We start from the raw sequence: 15,484 nt of genomic DNA on the forward strand, positions 1-15,484 counted from the left end.
TTGATATTTTCAAGATTTTTTAAAGACCTATTCCACCCAGACACTTACTTGAAAATAAATGGGGAATGTTTGTTTACACAGAATATTTACAGTGCACAGTGTGAACTTATAGACTATCACATACCCCATTAAACCTTAGTGTGGACACTTAGTTAGGTGTGAGGTAACGTGATGCCACTTCGCTGTACTGTTTTATGCTTAATTAACTCAAACACTGATCTTAGAAGGAAGTGTGGCATAACGAGTGCTCTGTGACAGAAGAGTTCAGCTTACTCAGTGTAGACAAGTTCTTAGGTCCTAGAGAGCAAGAACTCTGCTTCAGAAATGTGCTGTTATGCTGTCCTGGTCTATAAATGATAAATTTCAAGGAGAAATGGAAATTTTTATGTTGGGTAAAAGTAATCATAGTCTAAAACATTTACTTAAAAAATTGCTCTTGCAAAAATTTCAATTTGAAGTTTAATGCATTATTGAATTATTTACGCTATTATACATATGCAGTTGCTAGAAAGGTGTTCTATATTGCTCTAATTTATTTTCCTTTCCATTTCTGAATACAATATAGCAATTGAAATGTATTTTATTAGGGAAACAGAGCTACAGTATAATTAAAGCTATGTAGGCACACTGTATCACCAAGCCCTGAAAACACTGCATGAAATTTTGGAAGGAAGACCTGAAAAATTCCTTGTAGCAAACTGCTGAAGTGAGGAATCATTATCAAAGGGAAGCTGTCGAAAGATGCCTGGTGTCACTTAAACATGCACTGATTAATCCACAAGAGAGATAGGATTAGATGTAAGAAAATTGTGTATTCTTTTTTGCTGAGAACGGTATCTTTTGTAAGGTAATACAGTATAATTTCAGTGCCTTTAACTAAGAGGTTAATTAAAGTATTAGTTTTTTAAATGGACTGGGAACCATTATGAAAAGATCAGAGATGCTTTGGTGCTACTGACCAGAGCCAGATCTGTAATCAGTGATGTGTTGGAACCGTATTGCACGTTAAAAGATGTGTTTGTGTCTGGATTCTTTTGTTGGTTTTGCCAAACCCAGATTGTAGTACAATATTCTGAAAATTTATTTGCGGAATTTACTTATTTCTTCAAAATGATTCCTGCTGGATAATCGGATCAAATTTCCTACTGATGTAAAACCTCAAATATTCCACATTGACGTTTCTTATGCAATAACAGAACTGGTGAGCAGCGGTGTTCATTGCTACGTCCTTAAGATCTGAAGTTCCTTCTGAAGGAGTTTTCCTCTTAACATTTCCGCTGCCCTTGTTCCTTCACTAGTTTAAGCCTGTTTCACAGACTGCTTCTGTCCAAAGCAACAAAAAACCCCTGACCAGCTTTGGTTTTGTTTGTTTCTTTTGACACCAACACAGTATGTCTGCCTGTGCCTATGAGAGAACTATATTGAAATAGCTTGCTTTGTGGATTCCTCATTGATATTCATTGGTGGAGATTGTCACGTAGGTGTCAAATTAGAACTCAGTCAACCAGAGCAGCACAAGAGGAGGCAGGCTCAAGACAGATTTCACCTTAAGGTCTGAGAAAGAGTTTATTTGGAATTTGTTGTGTGCAATATATATTTATTTTATTTTGTTTTCCAAAGTGTCGCTCTCTTGTCTGTGTGCTGAATTATGCTTAATTTATTCCCTCTGGTCATTTACTTGAGTCTTTCTCTTATTCTGCCTCCTGACTTTCTTCTTTGAGCATATCTTTACACGGTTTTGTTATATTGGGTAAGTTTTGAGCATAGAATTTATTTCTGTTAGTTTAAGGAAAACAAGTTTTCTGGCATGATGGTTCCATGGCCTTTGAGATTGGATCCATGCAACAAAAGGATCATATTTCTGGTAATTTGGCTGAAACACATGAAATCGTGTTTATGCTGGCTTCAGGAAGGCAGACAGTACCTGGTCAAGCACACAATCTGCTGGGGCAGAATTACTTTCTGAAAACGTTCTAAAACATTTGAACCAGCAAAGTGAGTTTGTACTGGCTCCACATTTCATGTCATGTGGTTACAGTATTTTTTATGTGGTAGTAGCTTAAAACTGGATATACTGCTTCACAGAACCATACCTTTGTGAAAGGGATTCTGTTCTGTATGTTCTCTGGTAAAAACAGGTACTAAATTTGCACTCACTGACCCAGAGAAGTTTTGGTGCTGAATATTTTAAGACAAAACAGATTAGAGATTTACAGAGCTAAAATGATGACGTAATATCCCAAAACCTACTTTCACTTGGGTTTCATATAGGATTAGTTTACGGACAGGTGGAACAAACGAAGTGGCTGTAAGCTATCGTGTAGTGTGAATTTTTTAGAAATGAGGTATCTATGAAATGATCTTAAGCTATTCGGGGGCTTATACATCAGACATAGGGCTTAAAGTTGCATGCCTAAATACTTTCTCTGATTTCTGAGAGCATCATGTTAGGTTTCTGTGTTTTAAAATGTTTGGGTACAATATCCAGTTTTACAATACTAAAAATGCTCATTCCAGTCCAGAGTTTTCCCTGATTTAAGACATGAACACCAAGTCTTGCAGGAATATGCAAGTATTGATAACTGATTATAAATCATATTAACCAGTTGTGGGTGTGGGTTTTTTTTCCTTAGGAGTTTCAGGATTGGCTTCTCTGAATATTGTTTCTTTTTCTTCCAAGTTAGGAGAGAAACAGTATAATGAATAATTTTTTACAACATAGTGAGGAAAACCTGGGAGATGACTGTGTACAGAAGAGACTGTAATACCTTATTAACTAACTGTCTTCTCTTTCCTCTCTCTTGCAGCTGGTTCTGCTTGAGGCTGCTCTCCTGCTTTGTCTATACTTTTTCTAGTCTTAGCGGGTGATGTCACGGCAGCTCTAACATTCAGACCCCACTGATCCACGAGGTGTGTACTGCTTGGTTTTCTCTGCATGCTTTCCAATATTGCATGGGGGATAACAGTCATTTTATGCTACTCATCTCTTGTGGCACTTCAGGGTGAAAATAAAATTAGCATGTGTTATGCTTCAGTTCCATAGATTATTTAAGCCCCATTTTTGCTTTTATTCTGATGGTTTTCTTCCCTGTAGAAGAACATAGCTACTTTTTGTGCATGCTCACAGGCCCTCATGTTTGCTGCTACAGCTGCTGATCTGCTGTATGTACAAGCTTCTTGTTGCTCATCATAGTACCATCTTGTCAGCAGGACCTAGTAGACTTGAACTGGGCAGGGATAGAACAATAGTGGGACAGCTGTGTTCAGTATTCAGATTGTTAGACCTGAGAAATCTCCTGTGTGCCCTGAGAACCATTTCCCCTCCCACTGAGAGAAGTCTCTGTAATGTGTTCTGTAGCTGGCTGGTGGACACTGCTGTCTTCAAATGCAGCTCACTGAAGTGCCTGATTGCCTTAGGCAGGCAGAATACTCTGAAAAGTGCAGGGGATTTGAGGCTTTCCATGACTGTTAGGATTTAGGTGCCCAGATCTCACAGAACTTGACCCCTCTTAAGCTCAAGGGCTCTTTAAAAACTCTTGACTCTCAGCTACATCCTACATTAGCAAAATTAGTGCACAGTTACCTCACTTTTTTTGCAGAGTACCAAGTGACCCTAGGCACATCGATGTTTCCAAGACACTTTAAACTTGGGCACGAGCTAGGGTATTAGTAGTGAGTAGGACCCCCTTTTCAGCTCTTTGCACAGGGTGGTTTTCATCCCCATTGAGCACTTAAGCTGTATTGACTTCTAGGAAGCCTTTTGATGCACTGGTTCTTCATAGGAACAGTCAGAAGAAACAGATCCTCTTACTTTGCTCTAATTCTAATGCGACACTAATATATTTAGAGTCACGTAGGCAGGAGAAAGATTGCTGCTGTCAGCGTAGCCTTTGACACTTTCTAGGCAAGTGTTTGCTGTGTTTAGAAGTGCAACATAAGGAATAATCTTTACCTGGCTGCTATAGGTCTTATATTTTCATTTATTTATACCCTTTTCAATGCACTTTCTTTACAAATGCTAGTAAATTGCAAGTGGCACCCTGAGTAACTAACTCATGAGTCAGTACTTCTATTTTTCTCCTCTAGTCTAGACTGCTGATAATGTAAATTGTTGAAACCCTGGATAAATAATTGGGAGTGCAATCAACAGCAAGCAAGTATTTATCTGCTAATAATACATCTGAAATGCAGAAGTCTGTCTTTGTCCAACAGTTCTTAAAAGGCAGTTATTGGTCCTGCTGCCGTTTCTGCATAGCAATTAGGATTTTTATGGTCACTAATTGTACATCTGAAAATTTATACAGTTTATATTCTGCCTGTGTTTCTCTTTGCACAGAGAAAAGAAGCACAATATTTATGGTTGTAAGGAGGTTAACATATTTTCTGCAGGGAGATCTCTGTAGCTCTCTAGAGATTTGTACCATTTATAGAACCCAAATTTTCTAGGTTCTCTCATGTGTGGCATCAAGGGCTTATAGCTCATTAAGGATTTTCTGAATGGGATCTTTGTCACATTTTCAGAATGTGACTTGAAAGTTATATACCAGCTCAGTCATCAACTGTGACTTTTATTATTAAAGCTGTTACTGCTTCAGAATCTGTATTAGAGGAGGTGCTTCTCAATTTTTCATGTGCTATTGGTAATGCTTTTCCTTAGAAACTTACATTATATATTCTAAACGGAGCCTGTTGCTGTAGTTTACATTTTTTCATCTTCCTACGTCCCCACTTGATTCACTTTTTAAAATTAGGCCATAGAAGTAACCAGCCTCTTGGGCCCCCAAAAGGTAACAGCTATGTCATATCATAGTCACATGTGAGACAGAGCTTGTTTTAGCTACAGACAGTGAATTGCCTGAAGGATGGGCCCCTGCGGGGAGTGACTGAGGAAGCTTGAGTTTTTCTGCAGCACCTCTAAAGAGACTGTCTCCATGCATTAATCCCTGACCCGTCCAGACTCTTTTTCTCTTGGCCCTGGAGCATCCCCTTGTCTGAGGTGTATTTGGATCTGTGTGTCAGTCAGACTATTCCTCTGCTCTAGCATAAGGGCAGTGATAATTGGTAACCAGGTAGCTGTCTTAAAAGAAGATATAGTTAGAAATGCCCCCCACCCCAACCCCCATGTGTGTTTTTCCCAAAATATGACTAGTGCCTGGGTCTGTGAAGTCCCACTTCTTTCACACTCCCTCTAAGGAGTCTGTGAGAGTGTCTGCGCTCCTGGCAGGAAAGACAACAAACAGAGCTGTCTCCATCTGTGCAAAGCAGGGAAGCACAAAAGCAGAAGCCTGCAAGTTGGCTGCCCATCAGCCAGCGTAGGTCCAGAAAGTCTGGCTGTGTTTATGTGCAGCTGTGCCAGGGCTAAATCATGCCGAGAGGCAGCAGGTGAGTCACGCGGTCCTGTCCTGTGTGGTACAGGCTTCCCCTGAGTCACACTACCCTTTTGGATGGTTGTGATTCTCCTTTGCAGAAACCAATGTACTTTGAAGGGTTTATAGGCTCTTAATAATCTGGCAAAACAAGGTTCAGAGTGGAAGGTCACTGAAGTGGACAGCCTAGTCTGTATTTGACTAGTTTGTGACATGTGGAAAACCCTTTGATGGTTTCTGGTTTTCTTTCAGAATCTCAATAGAAGTGAAATGTCACTTCTTACCGGTCTGAAAACATGAAAGGCTCAAATGATGGTTACATGTAAACTTTATAAGACTAATGCATAGTACTCCTTACACTGTTTCCAACGTAATTTCATATTACCCTGATTCCCCTCAACAGCAACTCCCTAGGAGTTAACAGCGAACCACAGAGCTACTGGCAGGTTATTTGCTGTGAAGTCAAGTTATGTGTCATTGGGCTTGGGTCTGTTACTTCTGTCCCAGTGCCTTTGGGGCCTGTTGGATGATTTCAACCATATACGACAAAAGAAGGGAGACCTTGGGCCTACTTAGGAGTTTCCAATAAACTGTGAAAACATGCAGCTTAATATCTACTAATATCCCTCTTTTGGGAACATGACAGTATATGACTTGGTTATCATTAGTAACCAAAGAATCAGCACAGGAGAGACACCTGATAAATGTAACAGTCCTGGAAAAAGCATCAGCTGAGTGGGTGCATCTTGTAAAGGCACTGAAGGATGAAATGCAAAGCTTCAGGAAACCAGGGTTTGGTACTATCAGTGCTCATGGAAATCCTTGTTGATAGATGGAAAACAAAGAACCTCTGGCAGCAGGAAGAATCGCTCCCAATTTGCATGTCAAGGGACAATTTCTAGGGACTTAACTCTCAGCGCAGAATGTGAACTATTCTGGAATTACAGGAGCTGGCCAAAATTCTGCCTCTGTGTTCATCTCGGAGGTGCACTAAGTAGTTTAGTTGTAGACAGTTGAAAGGGTTCTGTTGAAGCCACCATTTAAGCTTATATTACATTGCTGATTTTATACTCTTGGGACTCATTTTAAATAATGTTCACATTACAGGTCTGTGGAATCAGTAGGCAGTTTTGCTGCATGCACCATATAGATGGAGATAGGATTTTAAATGGAATACTTCATAACCCTGGTAGAGAAGGCATAAGGCAGAAGATACATCCCACCTAGCTGGTTTCTGAGTTCTTTTTCCTGCATTGAGACAAGCAATCCTGTGTGTTTTCCATGGAAGATGCTTGATTTTGGCTTTTTCATTTGCATTGTTAGCAAACGGCTGCATGAAGGACTGTTTCATTGGCTACCATGCTGAAATCATCAAGCACATTTCAACTGCAGTTGCCCTGTCTGCATTTAAGAATATTTTCCATATTACAGTGTACTCTTATAATTTAAAAATGAAACCTATTTCAGCTAAACTTGGGGTGGTGTGTGTGTGTGTGTGGGGGGGGTGTCCATTTGCTTGGAAAAAAATGGACACAACTGGTTTTTTGTACCGTGAATTTCCTGTCTTGAAAAATGTTAAACTTGTCATGCTGTTAGACACCTGGAATTTTTGTCTTTAAAGTGAGAAAGATTGTGTTCCTCATTCCTTCCAAAGCCATATCTTTTTTTATGTATTTCTTTTAAGTACATTATTATTTGTACAGTGAAATTAACTTTGCAAGAGGGATGGAAACCTTTGTCAGAGCAAAAAAGATCAAAGAATTACATACAAATTCTCTCCAAGGTGAGCATGTGGGTTTTTTTCTTTTTTGAACAGGGAAGCCTTGGATTAATTACTTTTAATTTAAAATCAAATCAGTGGATGAAAGGAAGTCTTCAAAGAGCACTGCAGTTTGCTTCTTAGAGTGAACAGTATTTTAGTAGGGTGACTAACGATGTGCATTTTTATTTTTAACCTCTGACCTGTGCCCTCCCCACCCCTCTACCTAACCCTTTCCATTTGCCCTGGTCAGTTAACAGGCAGGAGCATTTGAAAACAATCATGGATGACTATGATATCAGGTCTGCTGCCAGCATTTTAGCATCTGTTAAAGAGCAAGAAGCTCGTTTCGAGCGGCTTACCCGTGCACTTGAGGAAGAGCGGCGCAATGTCTCCTTGCAACTTGAGCGTGCCAATCAGCCAGCAGACCGAATGAGCATTTGCAACATTGGCAATGGTCAGCCACTGGCAACCGCCTGGCAGCAGCTTGTACTGCAGGTAACAGCCTGCTCATTTTACCTGTTGCTAGAGTTCATCTATACCAGAATTTCCCATTCCAGAAAGTCAGGTGCATCTTGTTTGTCGTCAGCATTTCATTCTGTAGCTTATCTTCTGATACCCCAGAGTTGGTATGCTTCATCAATTAATTTGGTAGCTCAGACTTCAGAGCCTTGACTTAAAAGTTGTTCTTAATTCCTCTTGGCTCATGGGATACTTTTAAAAATGCATACATCCTTGAGTATTAAACCCTAAAGAGAAATCTTCCCACCCTCCTGTAAATCTATGCACTTGCTGTAAGTATGGTGATGTGCTGGTGATTGAAAAAGAAGGCTGAATCATCTCCATAGCAAACAAAATTTCCATTAGAAATAGTTGGGAGTTTGAATAGAGGGAACAGCGTGAAAAGCAGGGATTTCCCTCCTGCGATGTCTTATTGTTTGTGTAGGGAGAACTTCATAATTTGTTTCTCATGTTTATTGAACTGATAGACTTTATTTTAATGATGCAAACTGGCTTTGTGGTAGCCTTAGGTTTCTAAATACTGTTTTGCTTGGTATGTGTTTTTTAACTCTTTAAACGAGCAATGATAAACTTACATCTCTAAATTACTTTAAGCTCGCAAGTCACTCTGACATGCAAGGTAAGTCATGCAGAAGCAATAGCACCATTTGTGAAGGCCTGCTTCCTGAGAAAACATTGTTCAATTCAGACAGAAACTCTAGGCTATGGGGATTCTAATAGTTGTTTCCCAGTTATACCAGGGTGTTTTACAATTGTACTTGCAATGAGCTGTATTCGGGCAGATTTTACGTTATATTAAGTTAGCGCAGCTTTTCTATTAACAACTGCCATGTTTCTGTGTGTGTGTATGCTTGAATATGGGATGTCATGTGAAAGGAGCAGCCCACACTGGTTAGGCTAAAAGCCTGACAGTAGCTGGTAGGAGCTGTAGGTTGTTACCCTCTGATTAGCAGCTGGGCTGGGGAGAGGGAAGATGTGTGCTTATGTATTTTTTTTAATAGAAAAAGGACAAGTTCACCTTCACTTTTTCTGAATGACTTTGCGCAAAGTGCCTGATTAATAGCTCCAAAATGAAATTCCTTATCCAGAAAACTGATGAAGCATGAGTTTTTTGCAGTGTTATGGCTTAAGCTCTAACCACTTCCAAGAAAACTTAATGAAAAAGTTTTAAGTTACTGGGGTCTACGTGACTCTTATGGAGAAGCAGCCCCTGTAAGTGACCCTAGACTGAATCTGTGTACACTTAGCTCATTGCCAGTGGGCGAGGGGTGAACTCCAGTTCATAAATAATTTGTGTTGAGGTTTTTAGAGTAGTTTGTATATGAAATAAAATTGCTAAATTTGCACAGTGAAGAATTAATGTAAGGTTATTTATGTGAATTTTCATTAAATGTACCGAGGGCCAAATTTCTGCCTGACTTACTAGAATTAATGAAAGTGTTTGAATGAAGGATAAAAGCTGTACATTCAGTCTTATTCAGAATACATAATGATTTAATCTTTACTATTGTATATTGCATTTCATTGTTAAGAGTACACAGAGCAAAAGACACTGCTGTCTGTAAGTATTGCTCATGCACTATAGTGAAATGCAACTGTCTCTGAAGCTGTGTTTCAGTGAGGACTGATTTCTTATCACCCTATTCAACCTTTTATTGTAATATTACAAAATAAGTAGTAGCTTTTCCATTTGAAAGTTCTGTAGGTGATTATACGTAATCTAGTTGTTCTGAGTAGAATTTTTGGGGAAAAAAGAGGGTTAACTCCATTTTATGAGAATGCCAAATAATCTGTAATGATCTCTACAACCAGGCATCAGTTTTCCGTGTTGCTTGATTGTCAAAGTGGAATCTGTGAAAGGGATTTGTTAGGGAAGTGTGCATAGTCAGGGCTTTGTTAATAGTCTCTCAGTACTTTTTTGTAGTATACTCTCTCAAACTTATTCCCATCTTGGGAAAGAAAACTAAGCTTTTTTATTATTATTATTTTAGAAAAAGAAAACTAGTATATAGGCAATGTGCCAGAAGCATAACAGTTTTCTGAAGTCCTCAAAAAACGAAATCAAGGTCTTCTGCAAATAACAATTCTAATAATTCATTCCAGATTTTTTTGCTGGTCTCTCTCTTGTTTTTTGTTTTAATACTAGCTTCAAACTCATTCCATAACAATACCTCCTTGTCCTAGGCAGCCCATTTAGCTACTTCCTTCACTTACTGGTCAGCGTGAATTCAGAATACTTGAATGGAACATGTGAACTGTGGTGTGCTTGTTGACATTTGCTGGGAGTGTATATGGCATCGTGTTTTTTGCCCCCTGACAAGAAATATCAGATCTGCAAATAAAGTCAGGGATGTGCTGCAAGTGCCCCAAAACATGTACATGGACGACTTCACCTTGAGGGTGACAGAGCCCTGGCACAAGCTGCCCAGAGAGGCTGTAGGGTCTCCTTCTCTGGAGCCATTCAAACCCGCCTGGAGCGAGACTGTGCTGCCTGCTGTAGGAGACCCTGCTCTAGCAGGGCGCTGGGCTGGGTGGTCCCCAGAGGTCCCTTCCAACCCCAACCATTCTCTGAATTGGTGATTCTTAATTTTACATGAAGAAAGTATGTAGGATTTTTCTAAAAACTATCTTAAAGTTGTTTCTCGTGGGAGAAGTTGATTACTTGGACAGTCTAAACAAATCATTAATGTATTTTTTAATTAGATATTAATTAGAAATAGCTGAGATTATTCTTTCATGGGAATTTTTCCCAGAGGTGAGATTTCTGGCAGATACTGTCCTCACAATAAGAGGTCCTAAATGGTGCTGAAATGTCTCCCATTAATATTAGAGTCTGTTATTAGGTAGTGGCCAAAGCATTTGTGTTTCCATAGCCCACTGTAGAAGTCAGTGCCTGCCAAGCCTTCAGGTTGTGCAGAGGTTTTGTACCCATCTCTCCTTCCTGCAAGAGGCAATAATCAGCTACTGCCATGTGGATAGCTAGCTTCAACCAGCACGCTTTCTGGTGAAGAGGGATAAAAGTGCTGTGTGTGGTTAATGCTGTTGAACAAGTGGGTAAATGGAACTTCTGCCCTATGTAGCGTCCCCAGTCTTTAAAGCTGATGTTGATTAGAATTTGTTGCCAAGTGTACAGCCAGTGACTTGAATTAGGGTATTTCAACTTCTGAAGATGTGCAACGTTGTACATGCATTACTGTGGATTTTGGAGTGGCCAAATAAAGTGCTCTTCCAGTCTAAGAACCGTCTGGACAAAAAGGTCATTAGTTACTCGATGTAAACCATTGCATTACTCTGAAAAATGCACCACTTAATGAAATTTTAATCACAGAGCTTTTATCCAGTTAATAAAAATCTCCTTCCAGTTTTTAAGGATGTTCTTGACTCTTATTTCCTATTCTGTCTTTGAGTGGTAGGAGCCACATGGCTGGCCATTGCTATTTGTTTCTGAAAGCGAAAATCTGGTTGTACTAAAAAGAGCAGAGCTGTCTCTTAGTGTGTGTTTGTGTTTGTGTCTCTAATTTTTGCAGTGAAGAACGTAAAAAAAACCCAAACAAACCCAACCTTTTTTTTGGTTGTTATAATATCCCAAGTCATGGGAGTCTTGGCAGTCTTTGCATTTTTATCAATTTACCAATGCAGACATAGTCCAGTAAGCTTCTTGGTGAGTAGTACCTCACATATAGTGTGTCTTATATATGTTAAAGTATCTGTTTGATAGTGCTTTTTACAAGTGTGATAAATCTTAGTAATCTTCATGTGTGGGCTATTTAATCTACCTGGTTCTATTTCACTTCTTTTCAAATCAGCCTTCTGCTGCTTTTCACAGTGGGAACTAAAGTTGGACAGGGAGGAGATACAAAAGTGCATGTATAGGGCACATACTATAGTGGGCTGAATGCACAAAGCTGCAATATTGTCACTGGATAGCTAACCATTCAGAGCATAACTTCTTAATAATAAAGAAATTTTTTTTTTTTACTTTTATTAAAACATCAGACATGTGAAACTTATTAAACACAAGGCTCTATCCTGAGCTGGTTTAAATTGGCATGGCTCCATGGGTTTCAGAGAAGCTCTGTCAAGTCTGATCAGCTGGGAAGCTGAACAACAAGGTTTGCATTCAGAGATTGTTTCCCTATCGGTACACCTTGACAATTTCCATTCCTGTTAGTGTTTCATAACCAAAATCAAGTATAGCATTCAATAAACCTCTTTTGCCTACGAATGCACTGTAACAGTGCTTTGACTTCAGTGATTTTGCAGTGACCTGTAGGGCTTTAAGAGGGGTTCGTGTTATAAAAAAGGTAGGTGTTATCCCCCTTCTTACAGGTGGGAAAGCTGTGGGAGCTGCCAAACCTCACATGATGTAAATAACAGAAATCAGCCCTTTGCATGCTGGTGCAGAGTCTTATCAGGTTGAGTCATACCTGTAGGACGTAACATAAGTTGATCTGAGAAGTCTTTGTATTGACAAAATCATCTAATAATTAAAAATTTATTTAATTTGACTGTTGTTTCCATTCATTTAGGTTCCCTGTGGTGGGTTTGTTGGGGTGGTTTTATATTTGCATTTTTCTTAGATATATCATGTGGTACATTTGGCTAAGGAGGTTCTGGAATAGATTAAACCCAAAGTGGAGACTGTGTGTGCATATGTGTTAGTATAATATAAATATTCCCACTTGGTTTTTCCAAAGCCTGTTAGTAAAAAAGCTCATCAGCGTAAATGCACTCAGGTGTAACATTTTTGTCTTAGAAGGATATTTTTGTTTAAAACCGAGTGCCGTTAAATTGGTGGTCTTATTGCAAGTATTATGGAATTCTGCTGTACTTTATGGAATATAACAACATCATACGTATACATATGGAATACAAAAATATCATACATATACACATCAAACAGTAGTTCATGTAAGAAGGAAGCTCTGTTTTCATCCTGATACCACAGAACTGGTAAAGGCTGCTGAGGAGTAAATACTGATTGAATGACGGCTGTAGTGTTTATGGTATGCTTTCTAGCAGTCTGTCAGTCAACATGTGCCAAGAGATCTATGATTGCAACTTAATCAGTTTTAGTTACTGGTTTCATCCCCTAAAAGGAGCGATAAAATAGCTTATTTTGTTTTCAAAAGCAAAATACAAGGTTTTGATCCTGTTTTGACTTAAAACTTCAATCCAGCCTGCTTCACTGATGAATTTTTGACTCAGCATTAGGCCAGCAGCTTCAAAGGTTTCATCCTGTCAATCTGTTTTGCTTTTTCACACCATGTGAGAATCAGGCTTGCTGAGATTCCTAATGGTTAAGTGTGCAAGTGCATTATATGGGCTGAAATTTCTCATAATCAAACCAAGCTGAATTAGCGTGATGTGATACAGATGAATACAGCTTAATATCTCGTATTTATGTAGCTATTACAGCTCATAATAGACATTATTGTACAGGCTTCTCACTTGTCACTTGTAAAGCCAGCCCTGGCTGGCTTGTGCGTGATTGTGCAATGGCAGTAGTTAACACAGCATGAATATGGTGTTGGAGGCAGAACTGAGCTTGCTTGTACCTTTTGTAATACTGTGCACAATAATTCGGTCCTTTAGACGTGACTGAGACAGACTTCTCTGAAATAGGGCTTGTGATTATTCCATTTATAAAGGCTTACTAATTACTCACTGAAGCCTGCTTTACAGTCATTTTGTACTAGCTTAACTGTTTCACTACAGGTTTGGATTTTTTTCTCACTGTTCTTTAAACTGAAAGAATAGAATTAGGGTGATGCCAGGTATGGTGAATTACACTGTTAGAGATACATCTTGTATAAGTCCTCTTAATGGATTGTTCCCCTTTATGCATGGCCACCCCAAAAGTGGTAAAGTTAGAACAATGCAAAAGCTGTTGCTTCTGAACTAAGGAAATACACACAATAATAAATAGCTTAAATACAAGTCAGGAAAAACCAAATAATTTACGTGACGAGGTTTTTGAGTCAGTCTTTTTTTACTGCCACTGTAATTATTCATTTGTTAAGAGGTATGGTCATAAAGACAGGCTCAAAATTCTCTGTCATGTTTAATTAGTGTCCTATCTCTGGTAAGAGCTTTTTTCATGTGATTTTCCAGGTCTGACATATGTCAACCATGCTTTTTCATAACTTGATACATAGTTTTGGTGCAAATGTTCCCTAACTTTGTGTTTAACCAAGTTATTAACAAAATAGAGCTGAAAGGAAGGCAGAGAGGTAAGTGGGAATGAAGAAACTTAAATCACATACTGTTCTGTGGAGTTGGGTTTTTTTTCTATTAACAGCCTCACCAAAACAGACCCACAAACCCCCTCCCAACAAATAACACCCCAAAAGGCCATCTTGAAATTAGTCAAGACTACTTGAAAGTAGTCAACCAAGTTAATAAAATTTGTTTTTTCTTCACTTTGCAAATATGATTATAACTGTTCAAGGAAAATCGGCTTATGGAAAAAACCTACAGAATATTTTGAATTATGATTTGGATCATAACTATTTCAATTTATGCTCCAGAGAAATGACACCTGTTTAAAAATTAACAAACATATTTTCCTTTGTTATTATTTTTTAGGCAGATATTTTGTAGCCCTAAGTAAGCACCAGTATTCTTCAGTCTTTATGTTAATCTGAGAGGTACCTGTGACTTACGCCAAAAATGACATTTTTTGAATTGAGGGTCAGTTTCAAGTGGAAGGTGAACTCTAAAGCACACCAGAACACATGGTGAGAACTTAAAAAAAATACAGGAAGATTACCTCAAATTGCTTTTCTAAGAAAAAAAATCAAGTTAACCTTTCTGAGTTAGAGTTTGGGCAACAACAACTCTTCTGTCTGTATTTCATTACTTTTTATTTAAGAGTCTCTGCTCCACACTTAACATAGTGCAGACTGTGTAGAATGTAGAAACTGCTTCCACTGCTTTGATAGTAAGAACGTGGGTGCATTAATAGTGTGTGTATGTTTGTACATATGCAGAGAAAAAGCAAAAGTGGGTTCTGAGCTGCACTGAGTCATCAGCTTACCTTTTTTTCTCCTTTCCATCTCATATACTTTGCATGAAAAGTTTTACGCAATTAGTTCTAGTTTGTAGTGCCTCTTCGCTTCTGTTGTTATATAGCATATTTGTGCTCCTATTAAGGGACTGACAGCATGGAAAATGACCTTTTTCATTTTTTTTGCCTTACAGGTAAGGTCAGTTACAGACAGCAGTGCTGTGGGTTCATGACAGCTCTCCCCTGTTATAGTACTATTTCCTAGTACAGTGCCAACTACCCAGAAAAAAACTCATCGGTAGTTAACCCATGCATGTTCTGCTTCTGCTAGTACTGAGTAGATGGCAGAATGTTGAAATAATTTGTAGGGATAGTCCTAATTCCTTTATAAAACCAGTTGAAGCCATAGAAATGTAAGTTCTGATTCAGGGGTATGGTATGGTTTGGTGTCAGTCATACCATGCCTGTTCTCTAGCCAGCTGCTGGTGTCCCTGCTCTCAGCTCCCCCTCAGTAATTCAGCTCTTGCGTTCTTTTGGCCTTCAGGTCACTGTGCAGTTATGCATGCACTAGCTATGCCATCAGCCTGATCCTGTAAATTCAGTATGTATGAGTAGTCTTACTGAATTTCTAGGAATGACCTGGGTCAGGTTTCAGCTTCTGCGTATGTGCAACTATTCAAAGGTTCTGGGGAGGGGAAGGCAGGGCGGGGGGCGGGTGGAGATCTGGGAATATGATTCCCATGGGAGAGTGGGTTCTTAGATCAGAAATCGGTGTGAGCTGAGAGAGATTTGCAGTACCTGTGAATCCCAGCACAGTTAGGAACTGGA

At 39.1% G+C, this 15,484-nt stretch overlaps 1 protein-coding gene across 9 annotated transcripts in view; it reads left to right on the top strand.

Moving 5' to 3' along the window:
* The window catches only part of ARVCF (ARVCF delta catenin family member), a 290,084-nt gene that overhangs the window by 110,864 nt on the left and 163,736 nt on the right, over positions 1-15,484 (top strand). For 5 of the 9 annotated variants that reach the window (XM_055703658.1, XM_055703669.1, XM_027814076.2 and 2 more), the window contains 2 exons: positions 2,808-2,910; positions 7,379-7,623. The exons of 2 other annotated variants lie outside the window; for them this stretch is intronic. In XM_055703658.1, the coding sequence (XP_055559633.1) occupies positions 7,408-7,623 (216 nt within the window). In that variant the 5' untranslated portion in view covers positions 2,808-2,910; positions 7,379-7,407. The remainder of the gene's footprint in view (positions 1-2,807; positions 2,911-7,378; positions 7,624-15,484) is intronic. 2 more of the 9 variants (XM_055703708.1, XM_055703729.1) reach the window with 1 other exon arrangement.

The sequence above is a fragment of the Falco cherrug genome, chromosome 1, assembly GCF_023634085.1.
Source record: "Falco cherrug isolate bFalChe1 chromosome 1, bFalChe1.pri, whole genome shotgun sequence".
Classification (NCBI taxonomy): Eukaryota; Metazoa; Chordata; class Aves; order Falconiformes; family Falconidae; genus Falco; species Falco cherrug.